General features: G+C 42.5%; 1 protein-coding gene and 1 long non-coding RNA gene across 5 annotated transcripts in view; both read right to left on the reverse strand.

Moving 5' to 3' along the window:
- Positions 1-221: 221 nt before the first annotated feature.
- LOC310660131 lies at positions 222-3,807 on the reverse strand. 2 transcript variants are annotated; one of them, XR_014503223.1, is made up of 3 exons: positions 2,292-3,807; positions 689-759; positions 222-526 (listed from the first exon to the last, which is right to left on the reverse strand). It is a non-coding gene; the product is annotated as an uncharacterized lncRNA (long non-coding RNA). The 2 variants fall into 2 exon arrangements; XR_014503224.1 differs by having other exon boundaries at positions 222-759.
- Positions 3,808-9,603: 5,796 nt separating this feature from the next.
- The window catches only part of KCNN2 (potassium calcium-activated channel subfamily N member 2), a 90,025-nt gene continuing 81,591 nt past the window's right edge, over positions 9,604-18,037 (reverse strand). For all 3 annotated transcript variants that reach the window (XM_083403891.1, XM_083403892.1, XM_083403893.1), the window contains 2 exons: positions 11,209-11,278; positions 9,604-10,208 (listed from right to left, as the gene is read on the reverse strand). In XM_083403891.1, coding sequence (XP_083260017.1) covers positions 9,921-10,208; positions 11,209-11,278 — 358 coding nt within the window. In that variant the 3' untranslated portion in view covers positions 9,604-9,920. The remainder of the gene's footprint in view (positions 10,209-11,208; positions 11,279-18,037) is intronic.

Below are 18,037 nucleotides of genomic sequence, written 5' to 3' on the forward strand. Positions count from 1 at the left end.
TCCCCACCCTGCACACTTCATGCAGATTTCGGCTTTATCACTAGCAGTATGGGGGCATTCAGGAGAATATTGGTGCTCCACAGATGCACTCCCTCAGACCTTGTATGGTGTGACAATGAAGAAACTCCTCATCTATGCAACACTGCCACTGTGAGTCCTCTCAGATGAGCAGTCAGGGGGAAGGATTTCAATCTGCTAACCACTAGAATAAGAGACACAGCTGAAACATGGGGGCTATTTTTTATTATTATTGAATGATCAGTTGTGGAGCGAGTCCTGGATGTCAATCTTTTTTCTTCTTGCAGAGTCACTGTGCCTTTTGAAGCTGTGTAACAGGATTGGAGGGTGCCATCTTTCCCTGTGATGTGCATGAATGTAATTGTTTGCCATGCATTTCTTGAAGGGCACATGACCCCTGAGAAGAAAACAGCAGCAGCCCCACATCTGAACATCTGACTTCTTGCCAACCACCACTTCCGCTGCATCACTTGTGGTCTTCCTGGCACTGGTGAGGGAACATCATTTCCTGTGGAGAGATGAGAAAGGCCTGGTAAGTTTAGAGATAATGGGGTAGGAGCTGAAACCGGGGGTTTGTTGAAAATGCATAACTGAGAAAGGATGTCCTCACACAGGGGCTTTTCTATTGCTTCAGTCAAACTCACTACTCTTCCATTGGCCGTGCACTCACCTAGTTGTAGGAATAGCTGGAGTACAGCATTTTGTGTTCAGAAGAAGAATAATCTTTATTTGCATCAGCCACTAGCCATAGAAATAAAATGAAATAAAATGTACGGAAGAAAGAGGTAAAAACTTAACTATGCAAAATACATTTTGGAGGTTTACATCAGTAATCAAACAACAGATCTTATTCTAATTGCCCCCGCTAAAAATTTTGCAGGAGAAGAATCTTTATTTGCACCAGCCACCAGCCACAGCAATGAAATAAAATAAAATAAATGTACTGAAGGTAGAGGTAAAAACTTAACCAGAGAAAATACATTTTGGGGCTTTACATCAATAAACAAATAATAGATCTTATTCTAATTGCCCCCGCTAAAAACCTTGCAGTTTTTGCTGTCACCTGATCTGCTAAAAGAAAGGACACAGTAGCAATGGTTGAGCGACCCGACATGGACAATAATAGAGGGGTAATAACTTCACGGGGACGCGGGTGGCGCTGTGGGTTAAAGCCTCAGTGCCTAGGGCTTGCCGATCGAAAGGTCGGCGGTTCGAATCCCCGCGGCGGGGTGCGCTCCCGCTGTTCGGTCCCAGCGACTGCCAACCTAGCAGTTCGAAAGCACCCCTGGGTGCAAGTAGATAAATAGGGACCGCTTACTAGCGGGAAGGTAAACGGCGTTTCCGTGTGCGGCTCTGGCTCGCCAGAGCAGCGATGTCACGCTGGCCACGTGACCCGGAAGTGTCTTTGGACAGCGCTGGCCCTTGGCCTCTTTGAGTGAGATGGGCGCACAACCCTAGAGTCTGTCAAGACTGGCCCGTACGGGCAGGGGTACCTTTACCTTTACCTTTAATAACTTCACTCCTCAAATCTTCATAAAGAGTGCAAGCCAGAAGCACATGAGCTACTGACTATATACTGCCATCTCCACAGGGACATAACCATTTTCCCCAGTGGAATTTTTAGCATTTTGCGTTCATTCACAGGGGTGCTTCTCGCTGCCTTTCCCATTCCATAGCAGAAGCTCACGGAGTTGTGGTGGCAGCCCCTTTTTCAGGAAGCACTGCTGCTGATTGTTGCGTAAGGGAGAGTTGTTTAGTCCGTATAATTTCAACACATTTAAGTGGAAGGAGAAACACTCTAGGGCAGGCATAGGCAAACTCAGCCCTCCAGGTGTTTCGGGACTACAACTCCCATCATCCTTAGCTAACAGGACCAGTGGTCAGGGATGATGGGAGTTGTAGTCCCAAAACATCTGGGGGGCCCGAGTTTGCCTGTGCTTGCTCTAGGGCAGTTTCAGCCAACATGGCGGGGCAGGGTTGCAGAGCTGCCTTCCTGGCACTGGTGTCATGGCAGATCACCTGGATGGGCTAGAGTGGGTAAGGGCAGCTGCGAGATTGGGGGTTGTGTGGGTGCACAGGTGGAGCCAATCTGATGCTTATGCTGGTGTGCCTACACAACCCCAACCTCACTGCCATTGTGCATGCTGCCCCAGCCATGGCCAGGTAAGCTGCATCGGGGCTGGTGTTGGCCAGCACTGTATCCCTTGTTTGGGGGAAGAAGAGGGGATGCTTAGAAGTCATGCTTGGAACCATGATGAGCCCTTCTTGCTTACCTGTATGGCTATGTTGTTCTTGCAGCTCCTTTGGGGAGTTGATGTTCCAAGGGGATGTTTAATCACGGATTTCTGAGGAAGAGTTCTCAAAAGGAAGTCTTTGGGTTAGGTCAGGTATCGGCAGGGTCTCCTTCCTCTCTGACCTTTCCCACTGTGGGTCGTCTTGTTTATTTCCACATGTTGGGGGGTGTTCTACTTTCTCTGACTGCAGGCCAAGACCCCTGTGTGAGGCAAGTGTAACAGAGTCAGAAATGAGAAAACTCTGCCCATACCAACTGGCTACTTCCCCAGCCATGCCTTACCTTTGAAGGTCCAGATCTAATGTTACTCTGGACAGCGATACACATCTTGGATTCTCATACTTTCAGGATTCTGTGCAGCTTGTCAATTCGTAACGGGTGATCTTTGCCTATAAACCTGTGCCTTTTCATTTACTTAAGACATCAAGGATCAAAGGAGAAAAGGGCAGTTAAACATTGTTTTTCCACCAATCTGCTTGTCATTTAGATATAGCTTATTGTATAAATGTCATGGAAACAAGCTGTTCCCTGCTTTTTTTTTTTAAAAAAAGGAAACTTGCTTTGCAGTTTTCTTCCTCCTGATAAAAGGCTAAACAAAGCAAATGTGTTTACCAGGTAAAAGCTCTTTGCGATTCTCTCCCTCCCCTCCACTACTCAGTGAGTATGCATGATTCATTTCCACAACAGGATCCTTGAGCCTCCCAAATTAAATATTAGCATAGATTAAGGGCCAATATAGATGTGGCATTAAACATGCCCTTGCATTTAATGTGCTCATTTCAAAAAATGCAAATAGCAGTCACTGGATTTGATAATTATTAGGAACGCAGCAGGTGGAGAGGGAGAGTTTAATTCTTCCTCCTTCGTTTTCTGCGCTGCAAATGAAAATTGCTCCTCCAAAGCTAATAGCCATTGACAAGACACATGCCCCTTCCAGGAATTTGTATAACGCCCCCTTAAAATTGTCTAATCCAGAGGCCATCGGTATGACATCTTGTGGCAGCTGTAGAAATGAGCACTTTAATGCAGGACAGGTCCCTGAAGTGCAGAAACGCCTGAGATTACTGATGCCAGAAGAGCATCAGAGATCACAGGAAAGTGATGCTGCCAATGAGGGAGTGACTGCCAGTGCCCACTAGCACTGCAAATAGCAGCTTCACAGGTTTTCAGGATGTGAGAATACAAAGGGAGGCTGTAGGTTCCTGGACAGATGCTTTGAAGGGTGGAAGAGAGGCCACTCACAATGACCGCTCCCCACATTAAATGGGGGGCGCCCTTTGCGTGGTCGCACGCAGCCCCCTGGACCCTACACGGCACCATTAACACAGGCTTGGCTTCACCTTCCCCAGGTGGGATACCTGGAGGTCTCCGCGTACCTCAGCCAGTTGCCCAATCCCACCAGGGGAGGCGTTGCCAAGGTGATCAGGCCAGGTAGGGGGAGGGACCACCCTGCCCACACAATAGGGGGAGGATCTTACCTGGGAATCGTCAGTTGGCTCCAGGGCTTCTCCCACCCTCCCCACCCTCAGTTAAGACTCCTTTTTTATAGGTTAACCTTTTCTTCACAGGTACGTCAAGGTCGCTGTTGAAGGGCCGGAAAGGAATTCTCCTGCATTGGCAGGTTTGCCTTCCTGTAGCAAAACATCACAACTTGGGCGGTATCAGGAATCCTTTAGTCTATCTTCCCTAAATTGGGGGTGGGCATGTAGCGGTGACTCACGCCCCCCTTCTCTTTGTGGCGGCGATACCAGGGTTCCCTGTTAAAGGGGTTGTTTTGAGGGGAGGCTTTGGCCGTATGCCGAGAGGTTGTCATTGCTCTCCCCTGCGATGGCGGCGTAACGGGGGTGGGCTCTCTCTGCTTGAACATATGTTCTCCAGAGCCAGCCCACCCCCCCCCACTCTGGATAACCCTGATGTTCCCCAGATCCCCAGCAGGGGACTGGGAGGGATAAACGCCCAATGCCTGAGCCAAGGTCTACCCACATCTGAAACATAATAAAGTTGTGGCCAATTTTAATCCCATAGCACGTTGTCTTGAGTCGTTATTCCACACGAGGACCGCCCAGGGTTTGGGGGGACTCTGTCTGTCCACGCACAAACCCCTTGCACCCTTGTTAACTATCCTTTAATATATTTTTTAAAGAAACAGAAAGAGTGGTAAAAAATAAAGTAGGCACAACAAAAATCCTTGCACTCTACCCCTGAGAATTTCATAAACATTTTTTTCCTCCCCTTTTATAATTTTCAAGTGCAGTTTGTTTTCTCATTGATTGATGGAGAACGGCAAAAGGAAAAAAACACAGTAGAGAAATTGTCAGCTAGGTGTAGGGAAGACAGGCACAAATGACAGTGGTTAGGAAAATAGTCAAATGAATTTGGGGAGAAAGAGGAAAATGCTACATATGCTGCAGATTGATCTAGCAGAGCATGACATATGGCTGCTTAAATGATTCTTGAATGCTTTATAAAACTCTGTCCTTTAACTGCACCAATGAAGAATGACTGAAAAGCATGCTGCTGACAGGCCCTTAAATGTTAAGGTGCCAAGAGAACATGGCAGCCCATTCTGGATGTTTCAATATTCCCTGGCTTCACCTTAGACATCCTGTGCAGAAGTACTAAGTGTGGCTATCAGGTGCCGGTCATTCATGAACACTCGCCATTCAAAGAGGTTGTTTTAAGTCCAACCAATGCAAATGTGCTGGCATTTAAAATCTGAAAGCTGGGGTGGGGGAGGAATAGTGACAATTCTCCAACACAACAATGGGTTCTGTACCACGAAAAGCTGAATTCTGAGACTTTAAGGAATTATGCTAACTAAGCACATTTATTTAATTGTACCTCATCTGTAGCTTGCAGCATTTCATCAAGCTTTGCCAAGACATTTGAAGCCTATTTGTTTACCATTAAGGGATAGAATTTTGCTTTTTTGGAAATGAGAATTCTGCATTGCTCAGGATACTAATTCTGAGCTAGATAGTAATCCACATGCTTAAAAAAGGTAAAGGTAAAGGTACCCCTGCCCGTACGGGCCAGTCTTGACAGACTCTAGGGTTGCGCGCTCATCTCACTCTAGAGGCCGGGAGCCAGCGCTGTCCGCAGACACTTCCGGGTCACGTGGCCAGCGTGACAAGCTGCATCTGGCGAGCCAGTGCAGCACACGGAACGCCGTTTACCTTCCCGCTGGTAAGCGGTCCCTATTTATCTACTTGCACTTTGACGTGCTTTCGAACTGCTAGGTTGGCAGGCGCTGGGACCGAACGACGGGAGCGCACCCCACCGTGGGGATTCGAACCGCCGACCATGCGATCAGCAAGTCCTAGGCCCTGAGGTTTTACCCACAGAGCCACCCGCGTCCCTAATCCACATGCTTACATAGTGTAATCACAGAATTACAGGGTTTCATAGTGCCTTGATTGCATGCACCTGCCATTCAGAATTAACACAGCATCCACATTTGGTGACATGAATTCATTTACTTTCATATAGATGGTAGATGGGTTACTTTTTCCACAATGGACAATCATCACTTCCTGTCATGACTACTAGCCATTGGCAGACACACACCCCTTCCAGGAATTTGCAGAACTCCCCTTTAAACCACCCAAGCTAGTGGCCATTACAACATCTTGCAGCACCCACTCAAATGAGCAGGTTAATGCAGGTCAGGTATCTGAAGTGCACAAACACCTGAGATTTCTGATGTCAAAGAAGCACCAGCGATCACAGGAAATTGATGCAGCCAAGAGCTTATTTCTGGAGAAAGAGGAAAGTTTTTCAAGTAGTGAGTGGAAAGAGAAAAGTCACCCAATTAATTGTTGGGACAAAAGGTTACCTGCCATCGTCCAGTTTAAGCCATGCTATACAAGCAGAGGAAGTAAAAAGTGTAATATACTTACATGTTTCCAGATCCTGTTGGAGTAAAAGGAAGAAAGGTTAGTCCAGAAATCAAGACATGTGCATATTTCCATCAGCAAACATAATTCAGTTTAGGTTGTCATTGCAAGGAAGAGTAAGGACTGACTTTGGGTTTGGCCACATTTCTGCTATTCCTGCCACCTCCCCCTGCTGTTTACCACTGAATCACAACAAATGTCAATTGGGTTTTTTCCTGCGGATTGTCGTTTGTTCCAACGCAGTGGTAAACAGCGGGTTTTCCTGCGGAAAGTGGTGGAACGAATGAAAAACCACTCAGACCCATGCTTTCAAGGCACAGGACAAGCAGTATGGGCAAGCCCTTATTACAGCACATTATAAAAATATTAACAGATATCTATCTATTTGGTGCTTTAATTATGATGGATGATAAAAGGGAAAGATCCAATCTGGAAGCTTTAGGTTAGATAGCCTCACAGTAATTTGGAGCACTGGATCAAATCTAGAATGCACCCTGCAACCAGCTTCTATTTGAGCACCACCCAACATTTGCATGGAGGTAGTCACCTGGATCCTGTTATGACCCATAGATGTTCAGGAGTAAACATTTGTGTTTAACTCTGGCTGGGCATGCGTTAGTGCGCACTCAGGCCATGACACTCCTTCCTTACTCACCTGCTGGAGATTCACTTACTGAATCCTGTTTAACAATTGAAAACCTGCCCATCAACTGCTTGGGAAAGGGAGAATCAGGCTGAATCCGGTCATAGAAACATAGAATCATAGAACTGTAGAGTTGGAAGGAATCTCAAGGGTCATCTAATCCAACCCCCTGCAATACAGGAATCTCAGCTAAAGCATCCATGACAGATGGCCATTCAACTTCTGCATTAAAAGTGAAGGAGTCCACAACCTCCGAGGGAGTCTGTTCCACTGTCAAACAGCTCTTACTGTCAGAAAGTTCTTCCTCACGTCTAGTTGGAATCTTCTTTCTTGTAACTCCAATCCATTGGTTTGAGTCCTACCCTCCTGTTGCTTCTTCCATCTTTTGTGAAATGAAATTGTCAGCGAGGCAATTCAGGAATTTGTTGGACTTTACATTCTTGGCAGAGTTTGAGTTCCAACAGATATCAGAATAGCTGAAGTCTCCCATGTCTACTACATCTCTCCTTATTGAATGCTTGGTAATCTGCTCTAGGAAGTCATCAACCAAGCCTTTAGTTTGGCTTGGAGGTCCATAGCAGGCACTCTCAGTAAGGTTACCGCTGTTTTGATCTCCTACAATTTTTACCAATGTACTCTGAATCTCCCTTCCATTCTCCAAGTTTTGGATCTCTTCACAAGTGTACATATCCTTTACATATGATGCTACTCTTCCTCCCTTGATCTATTTGTTTTGAGCAGGTTGTACCTCTCAGTTTCTACATTCCAACTGAGTCCCATTCCATTGGGTTTCAGCAATGGTCTGATTTTTTTCTGACCCCAAACACACAATGCACGCACATGTAAATGGCACCCACTAACTGCAATGCAATAGTGCTAGAAATACTTACTTCACTCATTGATGTAGATTTATACTTCACTTTGTGATCCACTCTGTGCTTAGGCGGCATGAACTTACAGATGAAAATGAGACTTGGAATATTTTATCAAGCAGACCTCAAAAGATGATTGCATGATGCTTTGACTAGGGCTGGAGTGAGTGTTCCATGCAGTGACGTTGACTATTTCCACCCAGTGACGTTGACTATTTTTGCCCAGGTTAGTTACCTTTTTGATGTGGGCACCTCTCACCTGAAGCATGGCCCTCATTTCAATTCTGTCCACTAATATCCTGCCCACTTCTGCATGCTATCACCTCTCCCTCCTCTAATGTAAATAAGGCTTCACCTTGGGGAAGAGGAAATGGCTAGCATCCTTTACAAGACATGCAGTAAGATAACCTGTGCTTGTTATCTGTGTAGTTCCAAGCAGCAATGAAATGTTTGCCACCTTAACATAGGGTTTCTCTATACAATGAAAAGGCCTTAGCTATATAGAAGAGACCTCCAAAAAGAGGTAATGAAAATTCAGTTTAATAAAATACCCCAAAATGACTGAAAAGGGCATTCAGTTTCTCATCTGGAAATGCACGCACCACAGCCAGAAAGTACTTTTATAAATGATTATTTTTTTATTAATTGTGTTTTCCCCCCTTGCTGCATTTTATGTTCTGCATTTGATAAGCTGTTTGTATGTGTGTGCTTGGCCAAATACTCAGGTGAGGAAAATGGCCAGCTGCAATTAATTGTTTTACTGCATTTGGGTCTTTCTAGAGCTGCACAGTTGGACACATGGCAATTTGCTCCAGGTCAATCCAGTATTTCATTATTTGCATCCCTTTTTATCAAGAAAAATGTCCTAAGAGAGACATGCTATTGCCTATGCACATTCAGGTACATCCATTTTTAGGACTCGCTTGTAATGCTACAGGCTAGTCCCAAATATGGTCATAACTGGGGCCAGACAAAACTAGAAACACTTGCTTGGGAGTGGGAGGTGGGTTTTTGTCTTCCATTACATCATTACATGACTAAAGACAGCAGGCATTTCTTAGAAATAGAGGTGTTCAAATTCATCACCCTGTTTGCCTGAATGGAACACTATGAACAGATTTGGATAACTTTTGCTAAATGGGAGGATTTACAGATGATCCCACTGACGCACAAGAGACACACAATATTTTGAGATGCCAATACATTTTGGTCAATGGACACTTTCTCTTACATGAATATATATATATATATATATATATATATATATATATATATATATATACTAACCCCACCCGCTTTCATTTAAACACATTTGAAGACTTCTTAAATGGTTTGGAGTAGTATATTAACAGCCCTATCCCCAGTTTTTAGTAAACAGCTATTTGTCATATATAATCTAGAAGAGAATATAGCATGCAATCCTATGGGATTTTGGAATGGGGTGGGTGGGCATTGGACAGCTGTTCTCACCGACGTGCTTCAAAGCCACTACTTTAACAAGTGACTTGGCCAGTTCTTGAGCTGGCATAATGAAAAATGGACATGCAGATTTGGTATAAGTGTTCTAGGGTGTGTGCAAACAGTCTGGAATCCTGCACCAATCACGGACATGTGACCCTGCTTGGTTAATTAGATTAACCGGCATGTAAACTAGCACAGGATTACAGTCAAGGAAAATTAAACTTCAACACACTCTGTTAAATTAACATGTCATACACTTTCCCCCCTTTTTGCTGCATAGATAGCATGTGAAATTAGATCTTATTGGAACGACAATACAAAATGAGCTCAGTTTTCTAACAACTGAAGCATTTTCAGCATTGGGATAAAAAAAGTATTAAGAATTAGGAATGTTAACATCAAAGTGATCAAGCAACTATGTGCAGAAATTAACCCTTTTATTATATTGTATATTGTAGTAGTAAAGTTTGTTGGAAGTGCATGAATAAAAAGTTAGTGAAATTACAGGAGGAACAATCTATATAGCAATAATAGGTGCATTCACTGTGCATCTGAAAGGAAAAAAGAGAGAGAGAGTTTTCACTCATTTTGGCCTAAAACTTTGTGTTCAGGTTTCCAGAATTCTGACATCAGAACCCAGATAACACTGATTAGAACCATAAGGCTTTACAATAAAAGCTAAAATATTGACCATATGATGGCAAAAAGTCTTTATTTTGTGGTTATATTATTCTCTTCTAGCTACTCTCTGATGAAGTGGGTGGTGCTGTGGAGGACGACCTCCTTCTCCGAGACAAGGACCTCGATCGTTCTGCACTGTAGGTGACATGCTTATCATAGTTTTGTATCTGAGCTTCAAGGAAATCCCTTTGTTGTTGGCTGATTGTTTGGCTAATCAGTCCAGGGAGAGCTTGAATGCTACCAATTAATGTTTCCAATTTTGTTTCCAAAGTAACAATCCTCTTCTCAAAGTCTTCGCTTCTTTCGTTTAAGTCAGAAATCATATCATACATGATGTTTTGAGTCTGAAAGAAAAAGGGAAAGGGAGACGTTTGAGCAAGCAAGGTTGTTCCGCAGCAATTGAAACACTCATCGCTTAGAAACAGGAAAATAGCAACACAAACTGTGACTTCATAAACCAGCAGCTTCACAAACAACTAGCACGAACCAGCTTCAGAAAGTGTTTTTATTCCAAGCTTTACTGCACAGGTGCAATTCAGCTGGAGCTTGTGATTCCTTAGTGGCGCACTTTTGAGATTTCAAGCAAACAATGAGGTGGGTTGGAAAACCCTTCAGAAATCCGGAGATGCAGAAATGTGACTCAGTTCAACAAATACTCTTTGTAGCAGAAGCTGAAAAGCTTCTCTACCCACAAATGGGTTCTGTTAGACCAGCTATGCTTTCAATTTCCCTCAACATTTACAGTAAAGAGAGTTTCATCTTTCTAAGGAGCACTGCACACATTATGTAGTGGCAAATGTGCTTCGTGCACTGTGTGTAAATCCAGTGTCGAGCTGAGGCATATCCCAGGTCCTCCCTGAGATGCTTAAATCGGGAGATATGTGGCTGAAAATGTGCATAGCCTTTCCAGTGCATAGGCAGAGCATTTTAGTTGCAAAGCATACAATTTTAATGTGTAAAGTGGCCCTGAGACTCCACTCCATTTTGGCAATTTGGATGGTAACAAGGAAGGCAGCATTCAAAAGCCACTTATAAAATCTAGTCCCATTTATTTGTACACTCTCTTCTGTTCCTTGTCACCTGCTCAAAGAGCATCTCCTGTCCCAAAGCCGTGTGAGTAGTTTCCCACAGCTACATGTGAGCTTTTGCTTTCCTCAAAGAAGCTAAACCATTTGTGAATGTTGACTTGTCCCCTATGATAACAGAAGGGAGTTCACTGGAATAGGCTTATAGAGCTTGAGTTGGCTTTTTACCTTAAACCTTAGCAAAACGATGAATGTCAGTATACAAAAGCAAAATGCCAGTACAGTATACAAAAGCAAAAGCCGGTGTTGTTACACTGACCTTTGCCAAGTCCACCAAAGTGTTTGCCTGATCGTTCAATTTCCTCTGTTCCATTTTAACACTTCTTAATCTAAAAGATTGAAAATCCAAGTCAGATAACAGATTTTTTTTTGCCAGCTCCTCAAACTTGAATACAGCATGCATCTAAACAGATAACTGCATGGACAATGTCTTGAATACTTTGTGTACAGTCATAACTGGTTATGTGTCTGGTACAATGAAAAAAAGCATGCTTCCTTAACACCGCAAAAAAGAAAGAAGAGAGCAAGAAAATGTGATGTCCCCGAGACTACTAATTGCCATGGTTAACGCTGAATTCAAAGTGGGAGGTAAGGATTTATTCATAGTGTATGAAAGAAAGCCAAAACATTCCTTAAAGCTCCAGTATCCTGGCAAGTAGGCATAGGAAGTAATGAACGACAATTCAATCTCCTTATTATTGCCTGAGTAATCATTCGTCCTCTTCCATATGCCTACATGATTAGATACAGGTATAAGCCCTCTTCAGTCTGAAATGGATTTGGTTAGGAGGTGTTTGAACCTGATGAAAATACAGTGATAAGTGAGTTCCTTGTTAATTTTTAAAAGCTTTTATCTGACCAGCAGCTAAATAAAGAGCATCATTGTTAATATATTAGTTTCACAGTCCTCAGTGTCGCTGACCTGGAATACTTTTAATTGTTTGCAATGTGCATAACAGTTTTCCTTGTTAATTTATTACTTTCACAGTCCTCAATGTCTCTGACTTGGAATGCTTTTGTACATATGTGCATAGCAATTTTCCTAGTAGGTTTGGTTGGCCAGTTTATCTGTCCGTGATTAAACCAGAACACCATGAAGTATTGTATATGTATAAAAGAGCCTCATGGGAATAGTTTTCCCCTTGGTGCCCAAGTAATTCCATTCATGTTAATCAGCTGAGCAGGGTAAGAAAAACAAGATGATTATTCTGAACTGTAGTATGAAAATGTGTGTTTGTTTAGGGGTATATGGCCAGTGAGTTTGACAAAGACTATTAATCTTTTCCCCCTCTCCAAATATATGAGAACACAAAAGTTTTAAATCAGTAGTACTATCCATGTAAAGTCTTGATGCAAATTGTGAATTGGCTATATTGGTGTAAGTGGCTTCCTTCCTCTTCTTCTTTTCTTAAGGGTTATGTGCTTCAAGGAATAAAACAGTCCAATGCAAAATTCTCTATTTATACCAAAGCACACACCAAGAGCTCCATAATAGCTTTCCCATTCAGTTCAAGTGAGGAGGCAGCTCTCCATGCTTTTTCTTTTGTACAGGTAAATCTGTTTTGCTGAACTAAATGTGGAGGCCTTACAGGCTCTGTGTATTTTGGACATGGATACTGCCCTGCCAGGATGTAGGCTTGTCTCCTTTATAAAGGCAGTCTATCATCATCAAGTTACAAGGGCAATGAAGGACTTTGTGTGTCCAAGCCAGCAGGATGTTGTGTGGTCAAGTAAGTGTGTGAGAACGTTATTCAGTTCACAACATGCCCATGATCTCGTTCAAGAAATGAAGCTATCCTGAACTTAGGCATTAATCTCATGTGGTTCCTCTTTCCAGGTCATTGTCCTAAACCTCATTAATAATTGGAATCCGTTTATTTATTTATTTTGTGTTGTATCAGCGCCATTGCATTGTCTTATTCGCAACTTATAACTTGTGAATTTATTCTCACAGTTTATTTTAATAGATAAAATAAACTGTGAGACGCGGGTGGTGCTGTGGGTTAAACCACAGAGCCTAGGACTTGCCAATCAGAAGGTCGGCGGTTCGAATCCCCGCGACAGGATGAGCTCCCGTTACTCGGTCCCAGCTCCTGCTCACCTAGCAGTTCGAAAGCACGTCAAAGTGCAAGTAGATAAATAGGTACCGTTCTGGCGGGAAGGTAAACGGCGTTTCTGTGCTCTGCTGTGGTTTGCCAGAAGCAGCTTAGTCATGCTGGCCACATGACCCGGAAGCTGTATGCCAGCTCCCTCGGCCAATAAAGCGAGATGAGTGCCGCCACCCCAGAGTCGGTCATGACTGGACCTAATGGTCAGGGGTCCCTTTACCTTTATTTTAAAAGAAGCTAAAGCTGGTTTCTTCACAATCCCAGAATCCAGTTGTTTTAGGATTCCCTTTTAAAGCCCACCCCTTCAGCACTGTGCATTCAATTTGATGGGGTGAATGAGAATGAATGGGCTTACAGCTGCAGTCACACAAGTTCAGCATTGTTGTGGGAGGTATGAGGGGCACTCAAGCTCACATTTTCAAGAGGTGGAATAATGCATGTCCAGAAACACATAAAATTATTAAGTGATACTGTGACCCAGTTCTCTTAGTCAAACCATGGCTAAGTGTAAATGAGCTGTCCTGTTGCTGTTCCACTATCCAGAGCTAAGCCATGGTTTGGCTTAGCATTATGCCTGATTCTGGGCTCATGGTTTTGCTCAATCACACAAACTATGCTTTGTAGCCAAGGTTTAGATTTGGCTTATCATTTGTCAGTGTCGGATTTAGGACAGTGCGGGCGGTTCCCCTGCACAAGTCACCAAGTTATGGGGATGAATAATAATAATAATAATAATTCCTATATTTATACAGGTACCTACTGAGAAGATTGATTTAAAAAAGGAACTGTACCAAAAGGAATTATTGTGAAATTAATAATTTATTTTTTTTGGGTGGTGCCAAATCTTGTCCTTGCTCAGGGCACCATATTACCAAAGTTTGCCCCTGTATTTCTAGTTTGTCTTGGAAGCAAACCTTGAGCCTAGCTTTAGATGTACTGCTAAGCCAATCAATGGCATAATGTTTGCTAGCATGGCAGCAGCAAGAGTGGGGAGGGGTGAAGTGCCAGTGATTTTTCCTCTAAGGAGACACACGTTCACTCATTCATGCTTAGCCATGGCTTGGCTTACTGTTATGTGCAAACAGGGTCTATAAGGGACAACGCTGAAAGAAATCAAACAAGATTGTTGGTCTGTATACATCAGATGTGTAGATTTGTCTGTATAAACTTTTGAAAGTATACTTTAGGTCATCAGTTATCTTCTGAAGAGGGAAAGCCAATTAGGGACATTTTAGGTTGAGCTTTCTACTCTCCTTTCCCTCCCTATATGAACATTTGGAGAAATATGATAAATAAATGGTATAATTTTTATGCTGATTATTTACCTCTCTTGCAAATGTATGTTGATAAAGAGAGATTTGCATCTTCAAGGTGTGTATATCAGCCTTGGTTGTGACTTAGGTGGAGCAAACCTTTTTATAAACTGATCATTTCTTAGCTGCGACAGTCAGATTAAAAATGATACTAGCCAGATCTTTCTCTGAAAATTAAGAAATATTGATACTCTGATTCCTTCCTTCCGAACTTCACTTATCACAGAAGAAATTCATGACTTTGGATTGCAGTTCCACAGTAGCAACCAGACTATTGAAATTCACAAATAAAGTATCCATTTGTTGCATGCAGACAGTGGTAAATTCTGCAAATTTGAAAGGAACAGCTCACACAACTTACTTCCGAGCTCTATTTTCATTGTTGAAATAAAAAGACAAAACAAAAGAAAAGAAACTGTAAAATTGACTAAAACAAATTAACACAAGGGATGGTCTTCTTGTGAGCGCAATGTGCTCTGTTATGGAGCTTGTAGTTCATACATTTTCTCCATAGCACTTTCTGGGTCAGCAATTATACTCTCAGTTTCTATACCACATTTCACCATGTTCTGAAAGTAAGCAGTGACGTTTCATACGTTGTGGTACAAGCAGACATTAGCTGCGTTCACGCATCACATTAAACCATGCTTAATTTTTAACTATGGCTTAATGCAAACAAGCAGCATGCTGGTGGAAGTCCCTGCTTAACTCCTCCCCTGCTCTTGGGTGTGCTATATTTGGGGGAATAAAAAGTCGAGCCTTGGCTAGTCATATTATCCAAACCTAGGCTTGTGGTTTGTTTCTCCCAAACAAACCATGAGCAATAAGCCAATAACAAACTTTGGCTACTACTTGTGGTTTGTTTAGAGCCACAAACCTTGACTCGACACATGTTCTGAATTCAGGCACGTGTGTTGAGTCAAGGTTTGTGGCTTGTTTCTCCTGGCAGAGCGTGGCCAAGAGTAGGGGAGAAATGACAGATGGACCTTTGAGCACTGTGCACTAGAATGCTGCTTGTTTATGTTAAACATTTAACGTCACATGTTATTCTGGCCGGAGGGATATCAGTGGCACCTAAATACCTCAGCCCCCTTCCCACATGCCATCCATACATGGGAAGAATTGATAGCTGAAATATTACCAGGATTCTCAAAAGTTAAGAGACTTAGTATTGGTACATTTTATTTCCATCTTCCCTCCCAACATCAAGTGTTGAGTAGGCTAGAATTAACCTTTAAAGGGGGTCATTAAGGGGAGTTAAAGGAAAACATATGAATATGTGAATGAAGACTATCACCATGAATCAAAAAGGAGAACTACACAGTTCAGCTAGAAATAGAAAATCAAACTTATCATTCTGAATGTTAGCATCCAACAGGATATGACTGGTTCCATTCCCCTACAGTGGTGCCTCGCAAGACGAAAAGAATCCGTTCCGCGAGTCTCTTCGTCTTGCGGTTTTTTTCGTCTTGCGAAGCAAGCCCATTAGTGGATTAGCGCTATTAGTGGATTAGCGGCTATTAAAGGCTTAAGGGATTAGCGGCTTAGCTGCTAAAAGGCTATTAGCGGCTTAGATCAGGTGATAAGCAGCTTATATCAGCTGTTAAGCGGCTTAGCGATCAGCTGTTAAGCGGCTTAGGGGCTTGGGAAAAAGGGGGGGGAGGGGAAAAAAAACCAGGAATCGCAAGGCATTTTCGTCTTGCGAAGCAAGCCCATAGCAAATTCGTCCTGCGAAGCACCTCCAAAACGGAAAACCCTTTCGTCTAGCGGGTTTTCCGTCTTGTGAGGCATTTGTCTTGCGGGGCACCACTGTATTTTGCTAGAATACAATTTAACCCACTTTGTTTGACTTGGGAGGTCAAATGACGCAGGACAAATGAAAATTCAGAAGTAAAACAGAAACCTGACTCTGCATAACAAGGAAAGGTAGCCACTATGGGAATTACTTCATTTAGTTTCTTACTCAATAGTAGGTGATGAACAAATATTTGCAGTTCTTTTTGAAACTAAAGGGATAAAGTTGCATCACCTCCTTTGAGAACAAAGCTCTAGCACATCAATTGGCAAATCCACACATATTTTTGAAAGTCTGAATACTTCTAGCAAGGGACACATAGAAAGTAAGGTCAGAAGACAAAGCTAAATCACATATTAAATTAAAATGAAGACAAGCACCTGGTAGGTAATAGCTACCCTGCCCCATGCTTATTAGAAGCCATATTGATGTGAAAAGAGGACTATTCCATGAAGACTGATGTGATGCCAGATCACAGTAGGGCAGGGTGGGAAACCTGTGGCGTTCTAGGAGCTTTTGGAATCTAATTCTCATCAGCCACAGCGAGCATGACCAATGGTCAAAGGGTATGGGAATTGTAGCACATAGGCTCCCTATCCCTGTTGCAGAGGTTGCAGTCCAATCCTGAACATGTACACTCAGAAGTAAGAATCCCACTAAATCACAATATTGTAATACCTGATTTCAGCTCATTTTGTAATTCACTATTTCAGGAACCCACCCACACGCCCCCCCTTTTCTTGTAGAAACAGCTTTTCTATAGACAGCAGCATTTAACCTCACATCTTTGCTAAACTGAACTAATACTCATTGTGTACATTTTATTTTATAACTTAAGCATAGTATGTAACCATTAATGAGTTAGCCCTTAATGAGTTAGCCCTTTTCAGATCCCTCCTCTGAAGCAGAAAAGGAAATAACATTACACTATATCTCTACTGCTAGTTCACCAAGCTCCATACTCTTTGGCCATTTCCTCCTCCCAAGAACTCTCTATGTGCTGCAGAGGAAGGGTGTGAAGAAGAGAAACCTGCAGCAATTAATATCTGCCACTAGTTTTATGTAGCCCAATTTGTGGCGAGCTCTTCCTGCTCTAACATAACAGTGACTGAGCACTCTCCAAAGTCAGGTATGAATGAGGAATCAGCAATGCTTCCATTATATCTGCAAGGAGCCTGCGGTTTCCAAAGATTAGCTCGTATCAGGAACTAATTCCCCCACATACCCTAAATGAATAGACCATAAGGTGGCTAATTTCTTGGGGTGCCAAAATAAAGACAACTATCCCACCATTTATCTTTTCACCAAGTGTAATATTTGCTGCAGCAATAACATTGATTTTAAAATGAACCAATCATTTCAATAGGAAATGATTACATTCTTTACCCATTACCTAAAATTGGCACAGTAGTAGAACCTACTGGTTGCAATAATTTTAAAAATGGTAAAAAAAAAATTTATATTAAACTTATATATCACATAATAAAATAAGGGGCTATTGACTGATGGATAATATAGTAAAAGATTCTTTTGTCGGCTGTTAGCACCTGCCAGAAAAATCACAAGAGGATGTTATTGATATTCAAATCTATTTTGCAATACGTACTAGATTCATTCTTATTCCAAAATATCATGTGTAGGAAGCTTTAGCAAAGAAAATCTATATTCAAGGAAGGGTGGTTGGATCACACATGAAGAGTCAGGGATGTGAAAAACTTGTTCATTTGTTTCCACAACGTTTCTGCTTTCTCTTCCCCTGGCCTTGGAAATCCATGGAAACTTCATGAAGAGTCTCAGATATCTTTCCTTCTAAAAACCGTATGTATAATCTGTATGTGAATTAGATTGTGCACCTCATTTCATATCCATCTC

This window comes from Podarcis tiliguerta (genome assembly GCF_965153285.1).
Source record: "Podarcis tiliguerta genome assembly, chromosome: 11".
Taxonomy (NCBI): domain Eukaryota; kingdom Metazoa; phylum Chordata; class Lepidosauria; order Squamata; family Lacertidae; genus Podarcis; species Podarcis tiliguerta.